This window comes from Thermobia domestica, chromosome 5 (assembly GCF_964235325.1).
Source record: "Thermobia domestica chromosome 5, izTheDome1.hap1.1, whole genome shotgun sequence".
NCBI lineage: Eukaryota > Metazoa > Arthropoda > Insecta > Zygentoma > Lepismatidae > Thermobia > Thermobia domestica.
Window position 1 is genome coordinate 198676741 of NC_137458.1, and position 23250 is coordinate 198699990.

Here is a 23250-nt window from a genome sequence, read left to right on the forward strand (position 1 = left end):
TGAAAGTGATTTTTATCAAAGTTTGGACTTTCCTCGGGCGAATTAAATGCTTTCACGTTAAGGTATACAACAACATTCTACATAAGACCTTTATAAAGTTCTGAATGCACTGAATAAATGAAAAAACCTTAGCTTGAGATAATTATATAACAAATTAATGTATTATTTATGCTTATAGCCTACTTGAAAAAAAAATGCAATTTTATATTTTAGAAAATACGTTCCGTAAATAGTGTGCTCGCCGACTCGGCTATGCCGAGGGACGTTATCCCTCATATGGGACACCGGGACACATTGTCACAATTTTCACGTTTTATTTTCTTGTGATGCTCATGTAAGGCCGAAAATTACAATTTTTAGTACACACATACTTTGTTATCTTGTGCATAACATATATTTCTCTGTCCAATGTAACTCGCTCTGAACTGGACTTATGTACTATGTTTTATGATCAATACAGTTGTGACAATGTACCCCATATTCGGAGTAAGTTGTCTCAATATATGGGGCAAATTGTCACATGTTATTCTTGTGGCACTTTCCAGAAATTGGTAGACATTATTAATGCAACTATTACTAATGCAAAAAGACTGTAAATGCTACCAGCATTAAATACTTAGTGTCTGAAAGAGAATCAAAACATATTTAAATGAAAGGGGAAACTATATTAATTAAATAGGAAAGAAAGTAGGGGGACCTGTAGCTTATATTTTCTCAACCTAAGAGATTTATTGTTACATTAAGCTTTGTAGGAAAACCAAAACTGCCATGAAAACAGAACTAACTCATAGCTAAGGAATCAAAACTACAAACTGAAAGGTCATAACAAAATGACGAAATTATCAAATCATAGCCTACCTCTCCAATAGGCCGACACAAAATTAGCCAATTGCATTTAAGTTGTTTCTGATTGTAGTTTATGAATTGCAAAGAATTCCTCTGATAGGACTACTGTATAGCTAGAAGAGGAGTAAATATTTTTACGAAGTTTAGTTGCGTTTTATTAGTACGCACCGCAAACTAGTTCGAAAATGTTTATCCTTTTGCTTCTACAAAGTACCATACCTGGAGATCATCGTCAGAGTTACAGTTAATACACACGTAAAACAAGTTCTGCTTCCCTCAGTTTATATCGGCTGATTCCGTACATCGAATGCACTGAATCCACTTCTCGCTACATGTACTCGCACTGTATGGATCGCCATAAACTAAACACAATGTATCGTCGTCCTCTGAGGAAGAATCGTAATCTTCTTTGGACCTTCGTTGACATTGTTTATAGGTGCAAAACTATTTGCTTGGGGAGTTCTTATAGCAAGATCACCATGTCTTTTCAGAAATACCGGATACCATTCTGGGCCAGCAATGGCCTGTTCATTCCATGACTCTGAGCATTCCAATCCTAGTGCTTTTGCATAGTTGTAAGCCAAATAGCGAACCTCTTTTGTAGTGAGTCCAAATTATATGTGCGAAGCTTGTTTTGGTATGATACTAGTAATTCTTCCTAGTATTGGTATTACGAAGAGTAACCTAATGTAAATAAGCATTGGCCGAACTGTAGTTCGCCATCTGTAACACGTGCACAAAATCTTGCTAATGTTCTGTTGTGGACATGAAATTCTTTAGCAGCTTTAGGCCTACGCATTGATATGGGGTTGTTATTTCTTTTCATAGCTCTTGCTGCAACCAGTAGATCTCCCACTGGTGGTGCTTTCCTCTCTGTCTTTCTTTTATATATTCTCACTGTCTGCGAAACCGAGATAATCCTATCGTTTGTATTATACATAACACACAGTGGGGCACATTGTCACAGTGACAACATGCCCCGTCTTATTTGTGACAACTTGTCCCACGCGTCGCCATTACTCTTTTTACAAAATATCTATACCAAACGACAAGATTAGGCGCATTCAAAGTAGCACATTATGAAGCTCTGTTTGTAGCCTACATAACACACACAAAAATATTTGCTTCTACCGCTTTCACAAACACACAAAACAGCAATTTCAGTACTCGGAAAATTTACATTCCGGCACTGAAAATAGACAAAGTTCAACTGACGCAGCACCGTTGTTCCCGCGCATCTCCAAACGAGTACAGTAAGTAAACAAGAAAACAGCACCGGCGTGCTAATGTTTTCGCTTTTTTCAGAATTGCTACTGTGACAACGTGCCCCGGTCTCCCCTACGCTTGACGTGTTTAAAGCCATATGTGCCGGTACTACAAGTAAATATGTAGTGCATTAGTAAAACTATTAGTATTATTTCTTACCTTTGATGGTAGCACAAGTATTCTTCAGTAAAATTTAGTTTTCCAACAATAACAGTTTAGTTCAGTTATTTGTTGGTACTCTTCAAATAAGCATTCTTTAGAATCAACACCAACAACAGCGTAAAAATTCTTGTCAAATTTAAGAAGCTTAATGCTCAGAGTTCCAAAAAGTACGTAACACTTACTACTTCAAGTGCTGAATTCAAACTTCCGTACTAGTGGAAGTTTCGATGTACAGTAAAGAAACCTGCATTTTCGAGGGGGGGGGGGATCGTAAAAGAAATGCTCGGGAAATTCCCGCAATTGAACGCACAAAGCATCGGAACTGAATACTTCAACAATAAAACTATTTATTTTACCCTGGAAGATATTTAATTTCATTTAAGACATTTTGAAACATTTACTTTATAAAATACGAATTATATCTTTGTTAATTGTTTTAAATTAATTTTCTGGAAAGAAACGTCTTGCAACAAATGCTCGGGAATTTCACCTAATTGAACGCACAAAATCTCGAAAGTGACTTTCAAACCATTTATTTTACGCTGTTAAATTAATATATTTGGTGTTCATATTTGGCAAACGTCACTGAGGCTTCTGGGATGATTCGATCTACTGTTCGTTCGTCTGCCTGTACCACACATACTACAGGGTACCACCTTCGATGTTTTAAGTTTAAATTCTCAGGGCACAAGCACGAGACACATTAAATTTCCAGTATAGATTTTGGAGGCATACCAACGTAAAATTTCAAAATGGCAGCCACTCTTCTCAAAATAGCGGATATCCACGCTACAAAGTGCAATTTTTGGTCTTTTAAGTTGACATGTTCAGAGTAGAAGCACGAGACACTCTAAATTAGCTGTATATACTTTGGCAGCGATCCAGCGTAAAATTTCAAAATGGCGGCCGTTTTTTTCGAAACTGCAGTGAATAGATAGTTGTTGCAAGTTGTGACGATGATAATCTTGAAATATAAATCACATTTTAACACTTTTACCCCAAAGACATTGAAATATTTCGAAAAAACCCAATTAAACCCGAAAAAACCCGAAAAAACCCACATGGGCCCAGGTGGGTTGGGCTTTTTCAAAAAAACCCGGGTTTTTTCAAACCCTGACTTAAGTTGATCGTAACAATTATGGCAGGCTAAGTTAACACATAGCCACAGTGTCCAAATTCCTCAACACGGACTGACTTAGACGCTCTTTACTCATCACTTTCTTTAGCAAGCCACAAACTTGTATCAAGAATAAAGTATTTGCATATTTTTGTACATTACATATTACATTTGGAGTTAAGAAAAAGTTATTTGACACTCTCGTTACATCCTATCGAGACTCAGTGATCACAATATTGAAACAGTAACAAAATTATGGCTCGTGCACGAAACTTAGATTCATAGACACTTTTTGGGAAACATTTTTTGAAACACACACACACAAACACACCCGCGATAACAAAAATGGTGTTGGTGAAGTGTAGTGACAAGGAGTGTTATAGTGCGCACACGCATAGCAAGGGGAAAAAAGTGCCAAGTGAATCCCGACAGTGAGGAAGGAAGGTCCAGCAATTCTCCTTAGCGGCAATCCAGCATCCGGAAATGTCAAAAGGTCATCAACCCAGGAACCGCGAAGACACGTGTGTGTCAAAAGGTCATCAACCCAGGAACCGCGAAGACACGTGTGTGGGGGGAGGGGTGAGAACAGCACCGGCAGCGAAAGGTAGGACCAACCTATTTTACTTACTAGTGTTGAAAGACAAATTTTCATTCTTAAATAAAAATGCAAGACGTTGCTGCGTGAACACTAGTGAAGAATAACTGATATTTGGAAAGAGGTTAACTTTGCTTTCATCACTTCGAAATTAGTATTCTATTTCGGACATTGGACATAAATAAGCAATATCTCCGGTTTTAAAAATATTTTTCTTTTAGCTCTAGAGAAACTATAGCGATTGTGAATCTTGAAAACCTCTACATTTTTTGCTGACTTAAAGAAATCTTTTAGTAAACTGCTTCTACAAGATGTAGCTTAAAATTTGTTTATAGAGAAACTACCCAAATGTAATTGCTAAAAACTACAGATACTCTTTATAATATTAAGTATATAATATTAGTTAAGAAAGTAACGTCAGCGTTCAAGCTATGATTTTATTTCTTTTTTATGTCAAATTATTTAAAAATGTCCAAAGCATATTATTACCAAGCATTCCTTTTGTATGTATAGTATGGAAAGTCATGCAGTGAATATTTTTGTTAGTATGAAATAATGACATGTGTCAATATTTTCTAGCAGGTATTTGTGAAATGAAAATTAACTTCAATTAGTATTCTTATGAGAGTTGAAAGAATGTAGCATTGAGAAATTAAATAGAAAAGTATTGGTTAGAAAAATTAAATATATAAATCTTATAGACAGTCATGTCAAAGATACAGTACCCATTGGCTAGACATCGTATTCTAGAAAAATGAATGATTATTTACATATCATGAAAACGTTAGGCTAAGCAAAGCTGCAATCAACTAATTATCTTGATCCTCCTAAGCAATAGGGAGATCAAGATCTATGCGCATAGATAACGATCAATGACCAGATCAGAAGAAAATGTTGCATAATAATAATAAAACTGCAGAAAACAACTAAATTCGCCCAAAGCCTTTTGAACAAACTTCTTTGCATTATATCTATATATATAATATTTAGATCTATATATAATATTCATGTAGTAATTGTGTTATGCGTATGCATTTCAATATCTCATTTATATATATGCATGTTAGTATATTTCTGTGTCTGCTAAAATATGTATTGTGGGCGCTAAAATGACAATGTAATGCGTATTGATATATAATCTATGTTTATTGCTAATACCTAAATATGCAAATATGCATCAGCTAGGCCTCAAAGTTTAGTTGTAGTTATTTGGTCTAGGAATTAATTCGTGCGGTTGGTACGCACACATTGAAGCTGTAGTACAAACACAAAATACACAAATACCTTAAGAAAAATATTGTCCATCGCTAGCCACCACTTTCGCCCATCTGTCAGGCAATGTACGGATTCCGTGGCGAAAGAAGTCCTCATCCTTGGAAGCGATCCAGTCAGAGACCCATGTTTCGATATCTTCTGAAGAAGTAAACCGCTGTCCAATCAAATCGTTGTTCATGCAATCGAACAAGTAGTAGTCCGAAGGAGCAACGTCTGGTGAATACGGCGGATGGGGTAAAACTTCCCATCCGACATTTTCTAAATAGGTTTTGACCGGTTTTGCGACATGTGGGCGAGCGTTATCATGTTGAACAATAAGTTTATCATGTCTGTTCTCCCATTCTGGTCGTGTTCTGGCCAGAGCTTGCTTCAAACGCATTAATTGTCGTCGATAACGTTCTCCATTCATAGTTTCACCCGGTTGCAGCAGCTCATAGTACACCACACCTTTCATATCTCACCATATGCACAGCATAACCTTTGCACAGTGAATATCTCGTTTTGGTTGTGATGGACCTGGTTCACCTGGTTTCACCCAGGCCTTTTTTCGTTTAGGGTTCTCGTAATGGATCCACTTCTCATCACCCGTAATAATTCGATGAAGAAACCCCTTTCTGCTCTGTCGTTGAAGCAGCAATTCGCAAATGGTTTTTCGTCTTTCAACGTCTCTGTCTTTCAATTCATGTGGAACCCAATGTGACATCTTTTGAATCATTCCCATGGCTTTCAAGCGTTTGGAGACTGTTGTTTGATCAACGCCTAATGCTGCTGCAAGTTGTTCCTGCGTTTGACACGAATCCTGCTCGAGCAATGCTGTCAATTCTTCGTCTTGAAATTTTTTTGGCTGTCCAGCTCGCTCTTGGTCTGCCAAGCCGAAATCACCACTTCTAAACCGTGCAAACCACTTCTGACACGTTCGCTCAGCTAGAGCATGGTCACCATACACTTCCACCAAAATACGATGACTTTCAGTCGCACTTTTCTGCATGTTAAAGTAACGCAGCAGGACACCCCGCAAAAACACTTTATCAGGCACAAATTGCGCCATGTTCACTTAACTACAAACTGGTGTTGTTGACGCTTTAATCCACTGCCCTATACTACGAACGATACGCGATGACAGGGATTTGCAACACATGTGTGGATACACGGAACTGTGGGACGCTCCGTTCGTTGCGCCATCTCTTGTCCACCCGCACGAATTAATTCCTAGACCAAATATAAAAACAGCTATCACTCAATTATTCTTATTACGCGGTCCCAGCTTTCTTTCAAAATTTCTTATCAATTTTCTTTAAAAGTCATTACTTCTATATTTCCTTATGTCACTCTTTCCACTAATTTACTTGATTTACTTAGTCTAAATTTTGGTATTCAAAGGCAGATTCCTGAGAAGCTATACAGATTCGTTTTAATTTCATAAATCTTGAGATGATATATCAACTGATCAACAGCAATTATCTGCTAATCCATATAATTATGTCAATATTGGTCAATGTAAGGTTAATATGTTAATTATATTTGGATCTTTAATTTAAAAAACTCAGTGTGTAATAATGAATCAAAATTAATGCAGTTAAGACTTGTTACGAAGAACGACGTCATTGCCTGGTTTAAGTATGTCAAATCATTCAGAAATTGATTCAAGTCAAAGGTTAAGAAGGAGGAAAATTGCAATACATTTGATTAGATCACATTTTGGTGCCAAGGCCTTATGCCTTACCCTCTTTCTTTTTTTATTTGTTATTATACTTTCAAAATTCATTGTTATTCTTTCGTATATACTTGATTTTTTTTAACATTTAATCATTATTCACTGTTAACCTAAATTTGTAAACTTCTCTTTTACAGGCCACTTATTGCATCCCTCACCTTAATAATAATAATAATAATAATAATAATAATAATAATAATAATAATAATAATAATAATAACGTTCCTATAAGGGTTTGATAGGTCAAGATGTTAGGAAATGCAGGAAACTTCTAGTGCAATCTATCACGGACAGAATTAAACTGATTTTCGGGACGTTCAGTCAAAATTTGAATCCAGGATATTTGTCTACTTATTTTAAAATTCTTTTATTCCAATTTTCATGGAAAGTGAAAGTAAATCTAATTCGTCTCTATATATCAAACGTTAGAGCCAAATTCTTTTTCAGCATTGCACCATGTGGTAATATAAATACGCTACGAGAGTAAAATAAATAAATTTTCGCTTGCTCTCACGGTTTAGGGGAATCTTATTTTCCTAAAGCTTTGGAATACCGCGGGAAGATAGGATTTCATGACAGTGAAATCAGTCCATTCTTTAATTAAATATTTAATTAACAGAGTCGTGGGTTCGAAACCCATTTTCCCTTTTGAGATCTCATTCTTCTGTGTAAAAACAATTTTTTTAGACGCCCTGTGACTCATGTGCCCACGCTCTTTCGTTACTTAGCATAGAGGAATACATCCTCATTTCTGTTCTTTCATTTAATTTACATGTGTGACGTCATGCCCAGATCCAGTACAGTGGCGTATCGAGTCAAACTATCTTAGTGTCGGGAACGGTGACTTCAACGGTGATGCACATACTTGTGACAGGCAGAACAAGAACCCAACACCCCACTCATTCATAACCTTTACAAAAAATTTGGTGCTGCGAGCAGTGTCCTCTTATTTTTAGCCTTTATAGAAAATTTGGCGCTCCGAACAGAAACCTAATCTCTGAAAGTAGTAACCTTTAAAATTTAAAGTAGTAATCTTTAAAATTTAAAGTCTTCAACAAAATGACTCGTTCGTTTAAAAGTGTTTTCCAATTGAATAGAAGATCTGAATTTAGTAATTATTCCAATAATAATAATTCAATATAAAAAGAAAAGCTTTTACAGTAATTCTAAATTGTATGAAACTCATTCTTACTGCTAAGCAACTTTCCGTAGTATGAAAATGTGGGAGGAAAAAGAACTAAGTATTCATGAGTCTAGTAGCATGAACTGCTAACGAAACAAACTACAATTATTTCGTTTCCTTCTGACTTGTAACAGAAAGTTCTAAGAAATTATCATTGACTTAAAGTCATCTCTTGCCTGAAAATCTGTACAACGGCAGAATGAAATATATAAAAACTCTCCTGATTATGGAAAAATAGTAGATATCCTTTTTCAAGGAAGCAGGTTTCAACATGTTATTCTAATACACGAAATCTTACTTGCATATTCATTCAAACTATTATCGGAGTTACTATAACTTTTTTTCTTTTCAATTTTTCAGAATAAACACTTCCATTAATCACAAGTAATTTCCCAGGACCTTATTAACTTCAGTAGTCAGCAGGGCCGGATCTACGGGGAGGCAATTCGGGGCATTTGCCCCGGGGCGCAGCTGGTTGAGAGTATGTAGGGACGCCATTTTGAATGCGAGATTAATGCTGGCAGGACATATGGCCGATGATGGTATTATTGATGGAATTAAGAAAGTAGGAGGAAACTGGAGAATTTCGAGAAAACCCACGGACACGAGTCAAGTAAGAGGAATATAGGCACGTTTCCAACATTTATTAACTTTGTACACTGGAATTAGTTCAATGAATTTACACCTTATCAGGCCGAAAATAAATCAATTAGTCTTATGAAAAGTGCCAAAAAGAGATTTTTCTTTCCTTAACTTGTTGGTATTTCATTTTTACGCGTAATAATTAAATTTTGTCAAATGAAATCGATTATATTTTTATTTAATGAAGAAAATAAAGGTATCTGAATGTGCTACGATACTATTTCACAATTAAGAAAGGAATATGAAAATTACAGAAAGTCAGTCGAAACATAACATTTACCTCCAGGTATTTTCTGAAGATTGGAGACCGCTGAAGTACGACTGTAATTGCTTTGGGTAAAAGAGTTTATAATTCTCGATAATTTGCCAGTAATCCGACAATATATAATTGTTGTAAAAGATGGAAAAGAAATATGAAACAAAATTACCCCATAGTCATAAAATTTCTAGATTTGATACGCACGCTTTTGTTTGGCTTTCCGTTACTTTTCTTATCCAAAGCTGTTTGTTATAAAACTAGGGTATCTCTTCAATTTAAAGACCATACTACTTTTACGTTATAGGGTAGAGAACCGTTTACGAAATGAGTTTGGTGTCTGGAAAGAAAATTTTCTGGCAACGAGAATAGAACAAAAGGGAGCTAAAAGAGGAAGAAAATAAGGTATATGAAATAGCAATGAAGTGGTTAGACAAAGAGGGTGGTTCTCACAGCTTCTCTGATTCCTCTTCCAAAAATATGGAAAAATCTGAAAATGACAGAGTATTGCAAAAAACGAAGAGTTTTCCTGAATTGCTTTCTAGCAATGATAGTGAACGCTCTTCTGAATGAGACGAGCACACTGTTTTCCCAGTTGCTGCACATAATGAAATATCAGTCAAATTACGACAAATCCAAGACGCGAGAAAAAAAAATTGATATGTGCGTTGAAGATCTAGTACTTGACCAAGCGAAATATCAAAGAAAGCTGCTATTTTGTACAAAATTTCATGGTTTCGTCATTGAATCCAGACAACACAGACTTTTCTTGTACAACAGATGGTTAACTCGTCACATGTGGTACAAAGTTCTTCCAAACAGGAAGAAAACCAAGCGGTCCTGGGTCCTGGCTCGTGTATGTAAAAAATGAAAATGCTCTCCTTTGTTTACCCTGTAAGTTATTTTCTTATTCCAAACAAATTACATGTTCCTCTTTTAGAGCCATATTAAAATTAATGAAAGTATCTGAAACAATGCCAAATCATGAAAATTCATTCTCCCATAAGAAGTTTGTTGTGCAATGGAAGTGCCCACTGAACTCCCTCAATTTAGACAAAGGAATGGACAAAGAATTTCAAGAATGCATTTGAAGAGAAAAAATTAGTGGAAAGAAGTTTTATTGATAATTATTGATGCAGTGCTTTTTGATTATTAAGCTGCTTATCCTTCCATGATAGTAAGAAAGGAAGGAACTACGTTGCTCTGACCGTTTTGACCTACAGAATGGGAACTTTCTTAAGCTCATTCTTCTCGCAAAGCATAATCCTATCTTACGAGAAAAGGTGAAATTGTTTTAAAAAAGGCCAAGTTTCGTACATTTCACATGACACTCAAAATTAATTCGTCGGTTTAATAGCTAATACAGTAAGGCAAAAAATTCTTAGTGAAGTGAGGAAGACTAAATACTACTCAGTAATGTTTGACTGTATTCCAGATATATCTTACACTGAGCAAATAGGTCAGGTTCTACGCTAGGTCTCATTTCAGGAAAATGGAAGAAGCAAGTGTGAAATAAAAGAAAACGTCATTGATTTCACTGAAGTGCATGGAAAAAATGGAGAAGATTTGGCGGAATATATTGTACAAAGGACAGAAAAATGGTCTCAATTTAGCAGAATGTAGAGAACAATCTTATGATAACGGTGTAAATATGGCTGGAAAATATCGTGGAGTTCAGGCAAAGATCCAATCATTAAACAACCTTGCGCTGTTTGTGCCATGTATAGCACATTCCTTGAATCTTGTAGGAGTATATTCATCAGAATCAGAACCAGAAGCTGAAAACCTGTTTAGCATCGTTCAGAAAGGGCACATTTTTTTCTTCGTCGAAAATAAGGCACGATCTTTTTAATAAATGTGAAAATCACTCTCAAAAGTACTTAGGTCACAAGATGGAGGAAGTGCAAACTCAGAAGCAGTGACAGCTCTTAAGTCTGAACTGGAAAATGTTCTCGCAGCATTTGATGAAATTATAACTACTTCCTCTAAACTTAGATGTTAAATCAGTTGCAAAAAAAACTTAATGTAATCAGTCAAAGAGCGGAAATTTGTAATTAATTTAGTATTTTGGAATTCAGTTTTGCATGAAATAAATCGAGTGAACAAAGAAATACAGAATAAGGATTTGACTTTGCAAAGGTCTCTTGATTTGTTATCAGTTCTTTTGAACGCAGTCTCCAGGTTCAGGAATCAAGGATTCGACAGATGGCTGTTGGAAGCCAAGGTTATTCTTAATTAGACAGATGTGGAAGATCAGTTCCGTGAAAAGCTAATCTCGAAAAAGAAGAGAATGTTAGGGGAAGAGAGAAAGGATGAAACGAGAAGTTTTACTGAAGAAGATCGCCTTAGAGAATCTCTCTTTAGAATTCATGATCTCTTACGGGAAGAAGTCTTTAGTAGGACAGGCTCAAAGAAGTAAGTAAGAACTTCAGCTTCCTCAGAGGAAGTTCACTGTATGAATTGTCTTCGAAGGACTTGAAAAATCGTGCGCGGATCTCAATTTGAAATACCAAGACAATTTGAATGCTATAGAATTATGTGTAGAAATAGTCTTAAAGATCAGGTGGTTGTATTCTTGCCTTGAGTATATCCCTCAAGAAGTTCATCCCGAGGGATATACTCGACATCACCTAAAATGACCTTCAAAGTGTCTACCCAAACGTCTCAGTGACTCTTAGAATTTTTCTTACCCTTCCGTGCAGTGTGGCATCTTGTGAAAGAAGTTCAGCAAACTAAAACGCATTAAGACATATTTACTTTCCAGCATGGGACAGGAAAGACACTTAGAATTGGCAACATTAACTATAGAGAACAAGGTCGCTCTCACTCAATGTCTTATGAAAAAATTACTGAGGACTTCGCAAAAAAGAAAGGACTAGACGTTGCAAAACGAGAACAGAACTATATAGAATATCGTTATTAATAGGTACTAGGGTTTATAAACAAAAGTACTTGTTGCCTATAGTTATTGTACATATGAATGAATGTGAAACGTGTGTAACTACCTACCTTAAACTTTTGCACATGTTACTAGAAGAATTATCTACATACAGACGGAAGGCCGGCACACAGAGTGAAGCCAAACATACAACTGAAAAGTCAATATTCACACACAGAAGAAATCACAAAATAAATCAATGAAGAAGAATTTACTGAGCCAACAGAGGAAGAAGGAACTACAGGTTGTCAAGTTAAGGTTCCGTATTGATAGAAAAATATTTCTAAATAGCTTGTTGTGTATTTGTTTTCTTTTACAACACTAATATTACTTTGCGTTAAAATATGTAGGACATTTCACAATAGGTCCCAATAGATGTATATAACAAAGTTTCATCTTCTACAACAAAATCTTTTGTGGATTTCTTATGAGGAAAATCTTGAGAATTTTGTTTCAGTATAACAGTATTTTATTTTCTAAATAAATGAGCTTCAACAAAAGAATCGGTTTCAGGATCTAAATGTTAATAAATATCATAAATATTTAATACTAGCAGCGTTCACCCCGCTTCGCTGCGGTCACCCCGGAACGCAATAAACGTTGTTACTTAGAAAATTTTTACTTTTTCGCTTTCAAGTGATATGATAAAAACCATAGAAGATTGCAGTAAATGTTAACATTATATCGCCTGTCATTTATGTTAACCCGCCCCGCTTCGCTGCGGTCACCCCGGAACGCAATAAACTTTGTTACTTAGATAATTTTTACTTTTTCGCTTTCAAGTGATATGATAAAAACCATAGTAGATTGCAGTAAATGTTAACATTATATCGCCTGTCATTTATGTTAACCCGCCGAGTGACACGGTCATGCGGGTTGCATATAAATACGTTTATTTTTATACCTATGATGAACTAACAAAGGATTTGTACGTTATGGACACTTGAATGGTCAATTATCTCAAGACACTGGTAATTAAAAATTAAAGTGATATGATAAAAACCATCTAGGGTCCAAATCCTAATAACCCCCCAAAAATGAAAGAAATTGGTTCAGCCGTATTAGCGTGATGAGCTAACAAAGGATTTGTGCGTTCTCTTTTATATAATAGATAAGTAAAACGTAAACATTGCACAATGTATCGGTTGTGTTTCGATTAAACTAGAAAATGTCTTCTGCAGTGTACTTTTAATACTTCTCACTGTGTAACTTTTGGATACGTTTCGTAATTGGTTTCAAGTTCATATGTAGACACAAATTTCAGTCGAAACTAGAAAAGGGAAAAAGATGGCAAATGATTTGAACTTTTTTAAAATATATTTTTTAACCTAAGATTTGTTTCAATTCCTAACATAAGTCATTTAGACTTGGAAGGAAAGGGGCGCCAGAAAGCTTCTTTTCCCCGGGCGCAATATTTCGTAGATCCGGCCCTGATAGTCACAGGGTCTGATACTGTTTTCAAAGCCACTAATAAAGAATATTTAACTTTAAAGAAATATCGTTAAGACCCATTTCTTTTCTTCATAGTATTCTAAGTTAACCATTCCCACTCGCAAATATACTTTGGAGAAGTGTACATTTAGGCTGGGCCGTGCATTATATTAGCCCATGTATTGCGTCAGAACTGCTACAGGTGGCATAGGTGAGTGTCCAAATAGCGCAAAAATAGAGCCATGTATCATCTCGCTTCTAAGAATAATAAAGTTATACTACAGTACGATTGACAGGTAAATCTAGGATGCTAAACTTAATGATTTAGAAATGTGTAGCTCGTAACTCTTGCGAATGTTGTGTAGCTCGTAACTCTTGCGAATGTAGATTCGCTTAACATCCATAATATGCTAATCAAGCAATTCTTGATCTCGTCTTCCGATACGTTTTGAAGATCAAAACATGTACTCACGCTTTCGCTGATATTCAGTTGATGATACGCTTCAACTTGTATTGGAACTGTCTCCAATGTGAAGAATTTAAATCTTTTGAGTTTTACATCCCACAATTATGCCGGCTAGGCTAACGAAGGAGACGGTGATGATGAGAAATGTCTGACTTCATGAGCTTCTGAGAAATGAGTCATGAGCTAGACGAGTTTTCGGAATCTCTGACTCCGGAACGCACAGTTTGAGGTATCGCCCATTTTTCTATATAACACAACCTCCTTTAAGACATAAGGGCGTACGACAGCACCAGTCGGGTTGTCTTTGACTTCCTTTAGGATTTTGGAAAAAAAAATAGTCCTCTGCTTGTTTAGCCGCCATGCTTTCTTCAGTATTTACCCGAAGATAATTCACCATGGGTCCTACCTCTCTTAGATCGCGATCTTCTTGAGACAACTCAGTAACAGGGTACCTTGATAAACAATCTGGGACATAATTTGTTTTTCCTGGTTTATGAACAACTTTAAAAGAATATTGTTGCAGTCTTACTGTCCATCTTAAATATTTTTCACGAAGAGAAGTGAGACTGCGTAAGTAGCAGAGATTACATGCATCTACATACACTACGAAATCAATTTCACACAAGTAATGATGGAAATGAATACTTTGCACTAATCCTGAAGTTTCAATTTCCGGTATTGAATAATTAGATTCGGGTTTAGTGAGGGTTCTGCTATAGTACGCAATAAGATGTCTTTTCCCACCCTTAACTTGTATGAGAACCGATCCAATGCCTTTCTGGCTTCCATCTACATGTAATTCTGTTGGGAGTTGTGGGCTAAACATCTGAAGAAGTGGCGCTTCAGTGAGTTTCAGTTTGAGGGTTTCGAATGCTAATTTCTGTTCTTCGCCAAAATGAAATGGAACTGAAGGTTTTGTCAGTCCGGTGAGAGGCTTAGCTATGATAGAACAATTTTTTTTATAAATCTCCGGAAGTTTACACAACCTAAAAAGGAACGAACATCTTTGACAGTTTTTGATTCGGGAATTTCAGTGATTGCTTCGATTTTTTATGGAACCGGTGATAGCCCATCTCGCCCAAGTTTGAAACCTAAAACTTCTAAATTGTTATATGCTATATGGCATTTCCCTGGGTGGAGTTTCAGGTTAGCTTCTTTTAATCTCTGAAGAACTAATCTGATTCTTCTGACCATTTCAGGAAAGTCAGGAGCGTATACACTGAGGTCATCAAGAAACACGACCATGATATGAATTTCAAAGACGCAAATATTTTGTCCATACATCGCTGGAAACAACTTGGACTTGTGGATAGACCCATAGGAACTGTCTTAAAACAGAACAAACTTTCACTACATATGATTGATGTCTTTTCCTGGTCTGATTCCTTTAGTTTGACCTGATAAAAACCGCTACGGAGGTCCAAAGTGCTTAGAAATTGAGAGTTGCCAATGTAATATAAGAGATCATCTATCAGAGGGGTCCTATATTGATCTCGAACTATGTACTGGTTGATTTTTCGGAAGTCACAAACGAGCCTATTTTCACCACTTTTTTTCATTACAACTAACACTGGAGATGCATAGGCAGATTTCACTGGCCGAATTACATCATGAGCTAGAAGTTTGGTTATTTCTTGTTGTATTATCTTACGCTGTGACGGCGTTTCTCTATATGGTGCGGTACTTATGGGTACATTTGTAAGCATTTCGATTGAATGTTCATATTCTGGAGTTACTGTAATATCCTCAACACGCCAGGCTAAGATATCTTTGTATTCGCGAAGTAAATCCAAATCTCTGCCCGTTGATCAGGCGTGAGATCGGGTGAGATATCTATTTCAGTGGCTACATGATGTTCCGAAGTCGTCAACTGAACTGAAGAAGACTCCTGGGGCTTATCTTCGCTTTTCCGAGTCAACTGATTTACTGAAGCAACAGATTCAGAATGTATAATTTCGTCATATTCTTCTAATTTACCTATCTTGGTACCTGAAGGGATAACGGTGGTCACATGGTTGCAGTTAAGTACTAACACTTGACCTTTCGATTTTGGGTCATACGAAGTACGTGCTACAAGACATCGAAACCGGTAATGTAATTCATCACTAGGTTCAATGTACACCTTAGTAAAATTATGGGAATCAGTTCTTACTACCGCCATTTGCTTGGCGGGGATCTTTATTTCGTTAGCAGTATAAACAAACACTGATGGCTTATATTCTATGTCCTGAATTCTAAAGATTGACCAAGCATCATCGTCTAAATTCTCTTTTACAACATTGTTGTTTGTTGGACTTGGTGATTGTTGATCTTTAATCTGATCTTGTGTAGACGTGTAATCCCTTGAACTGCTCTAGTTTTGACTACTCCTCGAATTTGGTTTCCGCTGTGGTCTTTGCCATTTATTTCCTCTTCTAGCGGAGTATTGGGTTGGATTCCTACGGTTGGTGATCATATTGGAATCATTGCGTGCATTTATGTCAGGAGGTCCCCGTGGTAACCCTGAACGTGTGAAGTAGTAAACACGTGATAAGATTAACTTGGGTCTGAACCTAGACTTGGTACATCTGCGGTTTGTCAAAAAATAAAAAATAAACCCGTCTCTTGAGTTTACCTGCAATGGTTTTCAACAGCAAATAGCTTGGGTGGATGGCAAGTGAATACTTTTGGATAAAATCATTACCTAGAATAACATTATGTTCGTTTTGTCGACCTTTCATCAAAGTCATATTTAACCACATAAGGTTGGTATAGCCTTCATGATCCTTGAAATAAAAACATAACCGAACAACTGGAATTAGTTCGGTCAGGTTTCCACCTATAGTCTGGATTCGAACTGTGGATTTAAGACGATTTGCTATAGAAAGCTTGGGTAGTATCAAACTTTCGTGACACACGGACACTTCGCTTCCCGTATCCAAAAGAGCGTTTGCCAATCGCCCACCTAACTTAAGACGAACCGTGGAGAGTGATGTACCCGATTGTGGACCTTTGACAACACCAACGGCGGCAGATAATTTAGTTTTCGTGTTAGGAATATCATCCCTTATCGAGGGTGTCAACGCTTTTTAAAATACGTAATTTCCTAATAACACCCTCTAATGATCTCACTTCAAATAACATAAGAGTCTCAGCATATGGGAGAGGGAGAGCTCGAAGCAAATAAAGTAACCATTGTTCGGTAATGTCAGGTCTTACTACCAACCAATCTCGTTTGTAAGTGTAAACAAAAGAATCCACTGCATCATCGGGTTTGAGTTTTCGCTTCAGAAGATCCCGATGCAGATAGGATATATACTGATCATCTGGAAATGCTGTTATCAAAGAGTTTTTTCAACTCTGCAAACGTTTGCATTTCTGCTATGCGTGGTCGTAGTACGTACTCCCATACTTGAGCACTTCCTCAAAGACATAATGAGAAACAGGCGAGTTTCTTTTCTTCGGATTATTGGTATGCTTGAGATAACAGCTCATAGTCTGCCAGAAAACGAGTAACTGATTCACCTTGGGCACCCTGGAAGGTCGGAAAATTTAAAGTAGGAGCCCACACTAAGTTAGATTCCTGGGTACCAAACTCAACACGAGGTATGAAAGGTGAAGCCTCAGGGGTTTCCCCTTTAGGATGTTCATCCTGTTTGGGGATGGCACCTGGTTGTACTTGTACCTGCAGAGGAGATGAAACTTCCTCTTTCGGTGTCTTTAGAGGGTCCTGAGGAGTTGAAGTAGCCATTGGGTTATGAAACTCAAAGCTACTTGACATGTTCCCCGGGGAATCCGAAGATGAATCTGAGAATACGGTGCGTGGTTTCGGTGCGGGTTTCGACACCGTCTTATATTCAGTAGTGTCCAAGGGTTCCTCAGGAATTGTTTGAGGGAGGAATGACCCAACCATAGGCCTTCCTGGACATGGCGTTTTCTGCAGTTCTTCATCATCCTTAGCAATAGCTCCACATTGTGAACAGTGCACTTGTGAACATTTCGGCCAAACACTTGATGAATGGGAGGCTTTTGACTTTTTGACCTTAGACCGCTGCATAAAGAAAGACATGACCGAAACAGAATGGAACTTCAATTTCTCAACAAGAAAAGAGAAACAAGAAAACATAGTTTGCAAAACTCAAAATATAACAGAGGACTGCTGAGACAATATTCTGAAGGCCTTGACAAATTATGACATCTTGTCGGTCTTCAAGTTTAAGTAATAACATAATAAATTGAAAATCCAAATTACAAATTACAATGACAGATATTAATTGGAATTATTTTCGATTAATTAAAGAGTTAAGTTATTCTAGCGTTTGAAAGATAATGAACTTAGTTGACAGTTCTCTACTAGAACTTTGCCATATTGAATTTGTTCCGAGGCTGCCTGACGAAAAAAAAGTAATTTAAAACAAACATAATTACCTGAAAACTGTTAGAAGTCGTGCAAGATATTGACAACTTGATGGACTCTATACTTTCAATCGCACTCAACTCTATGTTTCACGGGTGCGGTCATTTTATTATGCCCGACTCCGTCATTGTTGACGCATGTGGTGGTGTGATATTCTGGATTTTTCCACAAAGCAGGATGAGTCTTCTTCACGTGTCCGTGTGAGGAGGGAAGAAAGATAGTATAAGAGTTATACGCAATTGCTTATCCGGAATCTGTTTTCTTCAAAAATCAAAATAAGTGATTGTCTAAGGAAGGAGATGGAGAAGTCGGATATTCGGGAGATGGTATTTCACTTGATCGGAAGCATCACATCACTCCTAACTCAAACTCATCATACTGACATTTCCTGAATTGTGGTATTACTTGATTCATATCGAGCCAATATCGTGTTTGTTGCGAACTAGATATGTATGCACTGGTCGTGCAACAACCTTGAGTTGTTTTTTTTATTTTATTTATTATTATTATTATTATTATTATTATTATTATTATTATTATTATTATTATTATTTGCGTTTTCTTGACTAGTCATCCGATGCCTTTGCGTCAGGAAGAAAACGAAGTGTTTACATAATTTCCATGTTTGGATGAAACTAGAATGTATTAGTCATCCAACCGTTATTTCTCTATTTCCTCTCTTCTTGAATCACTCACTCCTTGAGGTAAATTGGACAATTTAAAGGAAATAACAATCAAACATTAAGATTGTTGTTCCTATAAGCATTGCATATTTAGAACAAAGAAAGTAATGATAAAATTTTGTTTCCAATAAAGTTAAGGAGAATTGAACTAAGGATATAAGAGTATATAGAATGGTCACGAAATTATAGCCCGAGACAGTTCCTAATATTTCTTCAGCATTAGTTATGAATTCTTTTAAATTGGTTGATTGGTAAACTTCTTTGTTATTAGTGTTAAAACAAAAGCCCATGTTCCTTTTCCTTTCTTACATTGACAGCTTATCCAAAGGTTAGCTTTTAACGACCCAGATTTCTTTAAGCTGATTTTCAGCCTTTATTAAAGCTTTCGATGTTGAAATAATATATTGTTCGAGAGGATCATGTTTTTTATAATCTATTTTAAATCTACATGAAAAGAATAATGGCTTATTAGGAAAAGCGGAAGTTTTTCCGAAATCCTAATCTGCATAAGCAGCGGTCAAACAAAAAACCTGATGCTATAATCAGCCGCAAAATATGAGTGTTTCGAAACATAACGTGGAGCTCTGAAGCTGGTGGAATTATAAAGAAATAATTGCCTTCAAGTTCGTTCCAGACATTTGAACCATTAGTGCCAGTTTGTGGTCCGAACAGTTGGAATGAATACATACTATTGTGCTGCCAAAACTATTTTGCACTGATTAACAAGACTGCGAGCCCTTCTGCAAGCGAAGCTCTTTCGCGAAAACACACTCATACCTCTCGAATGAGTTGGAATAAAATCTAAGAACTCGATGCAATTGAATTTATGCTGTATCCAACATATATCCCGAAACTTGCACTTCAGGATTATTACTTGTTCTGATCCATGATTGAATTTTCGCATTCTCGATCCTTCAACAACCAAGATTACGTGCAAGCCGTCGTACAGTTCACCTACTAAAAAACAAACTGGTACATCGCGTAGGATCGAAGAACTTGCTTCAAATTAATACAGACTGTGCAACACGATTGTTACCTTTTTAACTTTACGCATTTTCAAGCTTAAGTAAGTGGTGGAAATATTGTAAAACGCCTGAATGGGACTTTTTACCAAACTAATATTAAAGCACAACTAATTATTATACGTATAAATTACATTTTCACTAAATAATCACTAATTCGACTGTGTCTATGGTTGGTAAACTAATTATACTCAAACCTTGCACATACTCTGGAAGTTGTTACCTGAAGGTATTATCTGTGAGTAATTTGAATACCATTTCACCATCTGTCACAAACGAAATTCCGCCATCAGAATTAGTTTGGTAGTTACGGCATATAGAGGTGAAATGCTCTTCTGCTCTAGTAATCAAGATCATCTGATCTACTCCCTTTCCATTTTCTCTCCTGGCACACATCAAAGATCTGTTTACAAGTGAGCAGGTACTAACTACATCACAAAATTGGTCATAGCAACCACTGGACACACATGCCACTAGTCATAGACGCCAATAGTCACAGCAGCCATACCTGTAAGAGAAATTTGTCATATAAGCCACATGACGTCTGGTCATAGCAGCTATATCACTCGAAAACGTCAAAGTTGGTCAGGAAGTCACTATTCACCTCAGCTAACGATTGGTTACTGACCCATCAGGGACAGAAGCCACATATGCGCGGTAGTGTCAGTTTGTTTTTCATGCACACCAAATATAGCAGTATTTCAATCTTCCTAATTGGGAAGTGTCTTTAGAATGAAGTTTTATTATAAGACTAATAAAAAGTTGGAGGGATGGATAAGTTTACTGAGCATCAATTGGTGTCGTTTCGCTGCAAAATTAAGCAACATGTGATCAGCGGCCATTACTAGCTATCTTTGCATTTACTCTGGTACACAGCAGGGCGAAGCTGGAAAACTATGAACTAGATGGAGGTTAAGGCGTCCCTAGAAGCAGGGGCATTAGCAAGTGGATAAAACGTAAAGAAAGATTTGTTTGCAACATTAATGTGTACAGATACCAATGTTAATATCTTTTATGATATTAGAAAACCATGTGTGTAACAGTGAGTAATAGTTCTGTGGCGACATCCGCATTTTCTATATTGTATCAACATGGTGGGAGTAAAACTGAAGAGAGTAGCTAATAAAATATCTAGTTAATGCATTCGGAGATAATTTCTAAAAAGGAACAATAAACCTGCACTTTGTACATGTAGCTTCAGTGTTTGGTGGGCTTAGTGACCATCTGAATTGTCTGACCAACCTTGAACTTTCTGCATAATTTGGCTGAGGATTTGACATTGCGGCTATGATCGACCGTGAAAGTAAATTCTGTGACCAATTTCTCTTATAGATGTGATTCCAGTTCCCGTTGGCGTCTATGACAAGTTGCTTGTATAACCAGAAGTTTTTAAGACCGAGTTTGTGACATGTTTGCCACGTGGCATCTGAGAGTTAGACTCGTTTACAAATCATGCATGCGACATGACAGACCACACATTTGACAGAGGTTTGTTGTTTCCTTTTGGAAATTTAGCGTTCCTTTCAGCATCAAGGCTATAAGAGATATTGGCTTACAGGTTAAAGTAAAATCTGAACTGCTGTAATGCGTTTAAATTTCAATGCTCTCCCATGTGGAATCGAACTGGGACTACGTGTACCAAAGGCGCGTGTGTCACTTGCCAGTAGTCCACCGGGAATTACAAATATTTAGAAGAAACTAGATCACAGGAACAGTCTATTGCATCTACAAGAGACATCTCGAACACCCTTAAAGATTTATAAAAGAGCTTTTGCTCTTAATATGTAAATAGCTTGCTAATAATATGTCAATAAAACAATTATCTTCTTAGAAATCGAAGGAACCTACCTCTATTTTCGGTGCGATCATTTTGCACGGTCCACACCAAGTTGCATAAAAATCAATAACCACTAGGCTACTGCCAGCTTCAGCTAACTTTGTATCAAAATCACCCTACAGAAAAAAAGAAAAACACATTTATAGTAGTTTCTCTGCTCACTTTACACTAATGATTTTGATAGATATATTAGATATTTACAAAATCTGATTTTCACCCTACACTAAAAAAGGTGCTGAACAATCAGACATACCACCCATCAGCAGAAATAATCCCAGCAGCAGCATCTCCAATACACAATAGTCACAGCTACTTTCCCTAACGGTGAATTTCTTAAGGTACTCAACCTCAGTTTTTACTCTATGAACAGAACGGCGATAAAATACATACCTGGAAAATTAGAATTATCTCCATCAGTAGCAACAATTTGTCTCAGTTACTCGGGCAAAATATGAATCCCATAGTAATCAAATTTAATGGAATGTGAAACGAAGAATTAGCCCAGGGCGTGGATAACTTTACAATTCGGATGTGTATATCGCATTGATTTTATAGGTAGAGTCTCATGATGGTCCGGGCGACTTTTCCCTTCACCAAATTTTATTACAAAATATAATTATAATACAAATGTTTTTAATTCAATGTCTCCTCTTCAATGACCAAGTGAAGGAATATTAAATGTTTTGCCGGGTGCCCGTTCCACTCATGGCAGTTTCCAGAACACTTAGCAGGTTGTACGTTAGATTAGGATTATAAGTTTAAGACGGCAGACTACTAAATATTTTTCAAAAACTAATAATTTTTCTTTTGCCCGTTTTTCGTAAGTGGAAAGAGGTAATAAAATGTAACTTACCACAATAATTTCTATTTATTTTATAGAACTTACATAAATTATTACAAAATAATCAAGTTATTACAAAATAAATAGAAACATTATTTAAAAAGTAGTAAACAAGGAACATAGACAGCATGATAAGTCATCAATTACCGTTGAATTCATTTTTCTAGTCGCTGCCTTTACCTAGATTTTTGAGTAATTCAAATTCTGGCCACACTGTAATTTCTATGGATGGCAACACTGAAAATTCTTCCGATTCGTATTTTCGGGTGTAGAATAACATTATCTATTATTGTGGTAAGTTACATTTTATTACCTCTTTCCACTTACGAAAGACGGACAAAAGAAAAATTATTAGCTTTTCAAAATTATTTAGTAGTCTGCCCCCTTAAGATGGGATCCCTAGTCCAGTGCGACACAGGGTAAGGAAGAGGTGCTCCTAGTCCACAGCGACGTAGGAAGGTAATGGTTAAGCAATCAGTTGGTCGACTGATGTTGGGTCCCTCGGTGGTCCGACTTTTATCTGTCCTCTTCGTGTCCTTCCGTGAGGTCCGTCTTCTTTCGGCGATCTTCGGTGTTTTTC

The 23250-nt window shown here is 36.7% G+C and overlaps 1 protein-coding gene across 2 annotated transcripts in view; it reads right to left on the reverse strand.

The window, feature by feature from the left end:
* The window catches only part of LOC145686337 (thioredoxin-2-like), a 188315-nt gene that overhangs the window by 90814 nt on the left and 74251 nt on the right, over nucleotides 1–23250 (reverse strand). For both annotated transcript variants that reach the window (XM_081759563.1, XM_081759562.1), the window contains exon 2: nucleotides 21841–21945. In XM_081759563.1, coding sequence (XP_081615689.1) covers nucleotides 21841–21945 — 105 coding nt within the window. The remainder of the gene's footprint in view (nucleotides 1–21840; nucleotides 21946–23250) is intronic.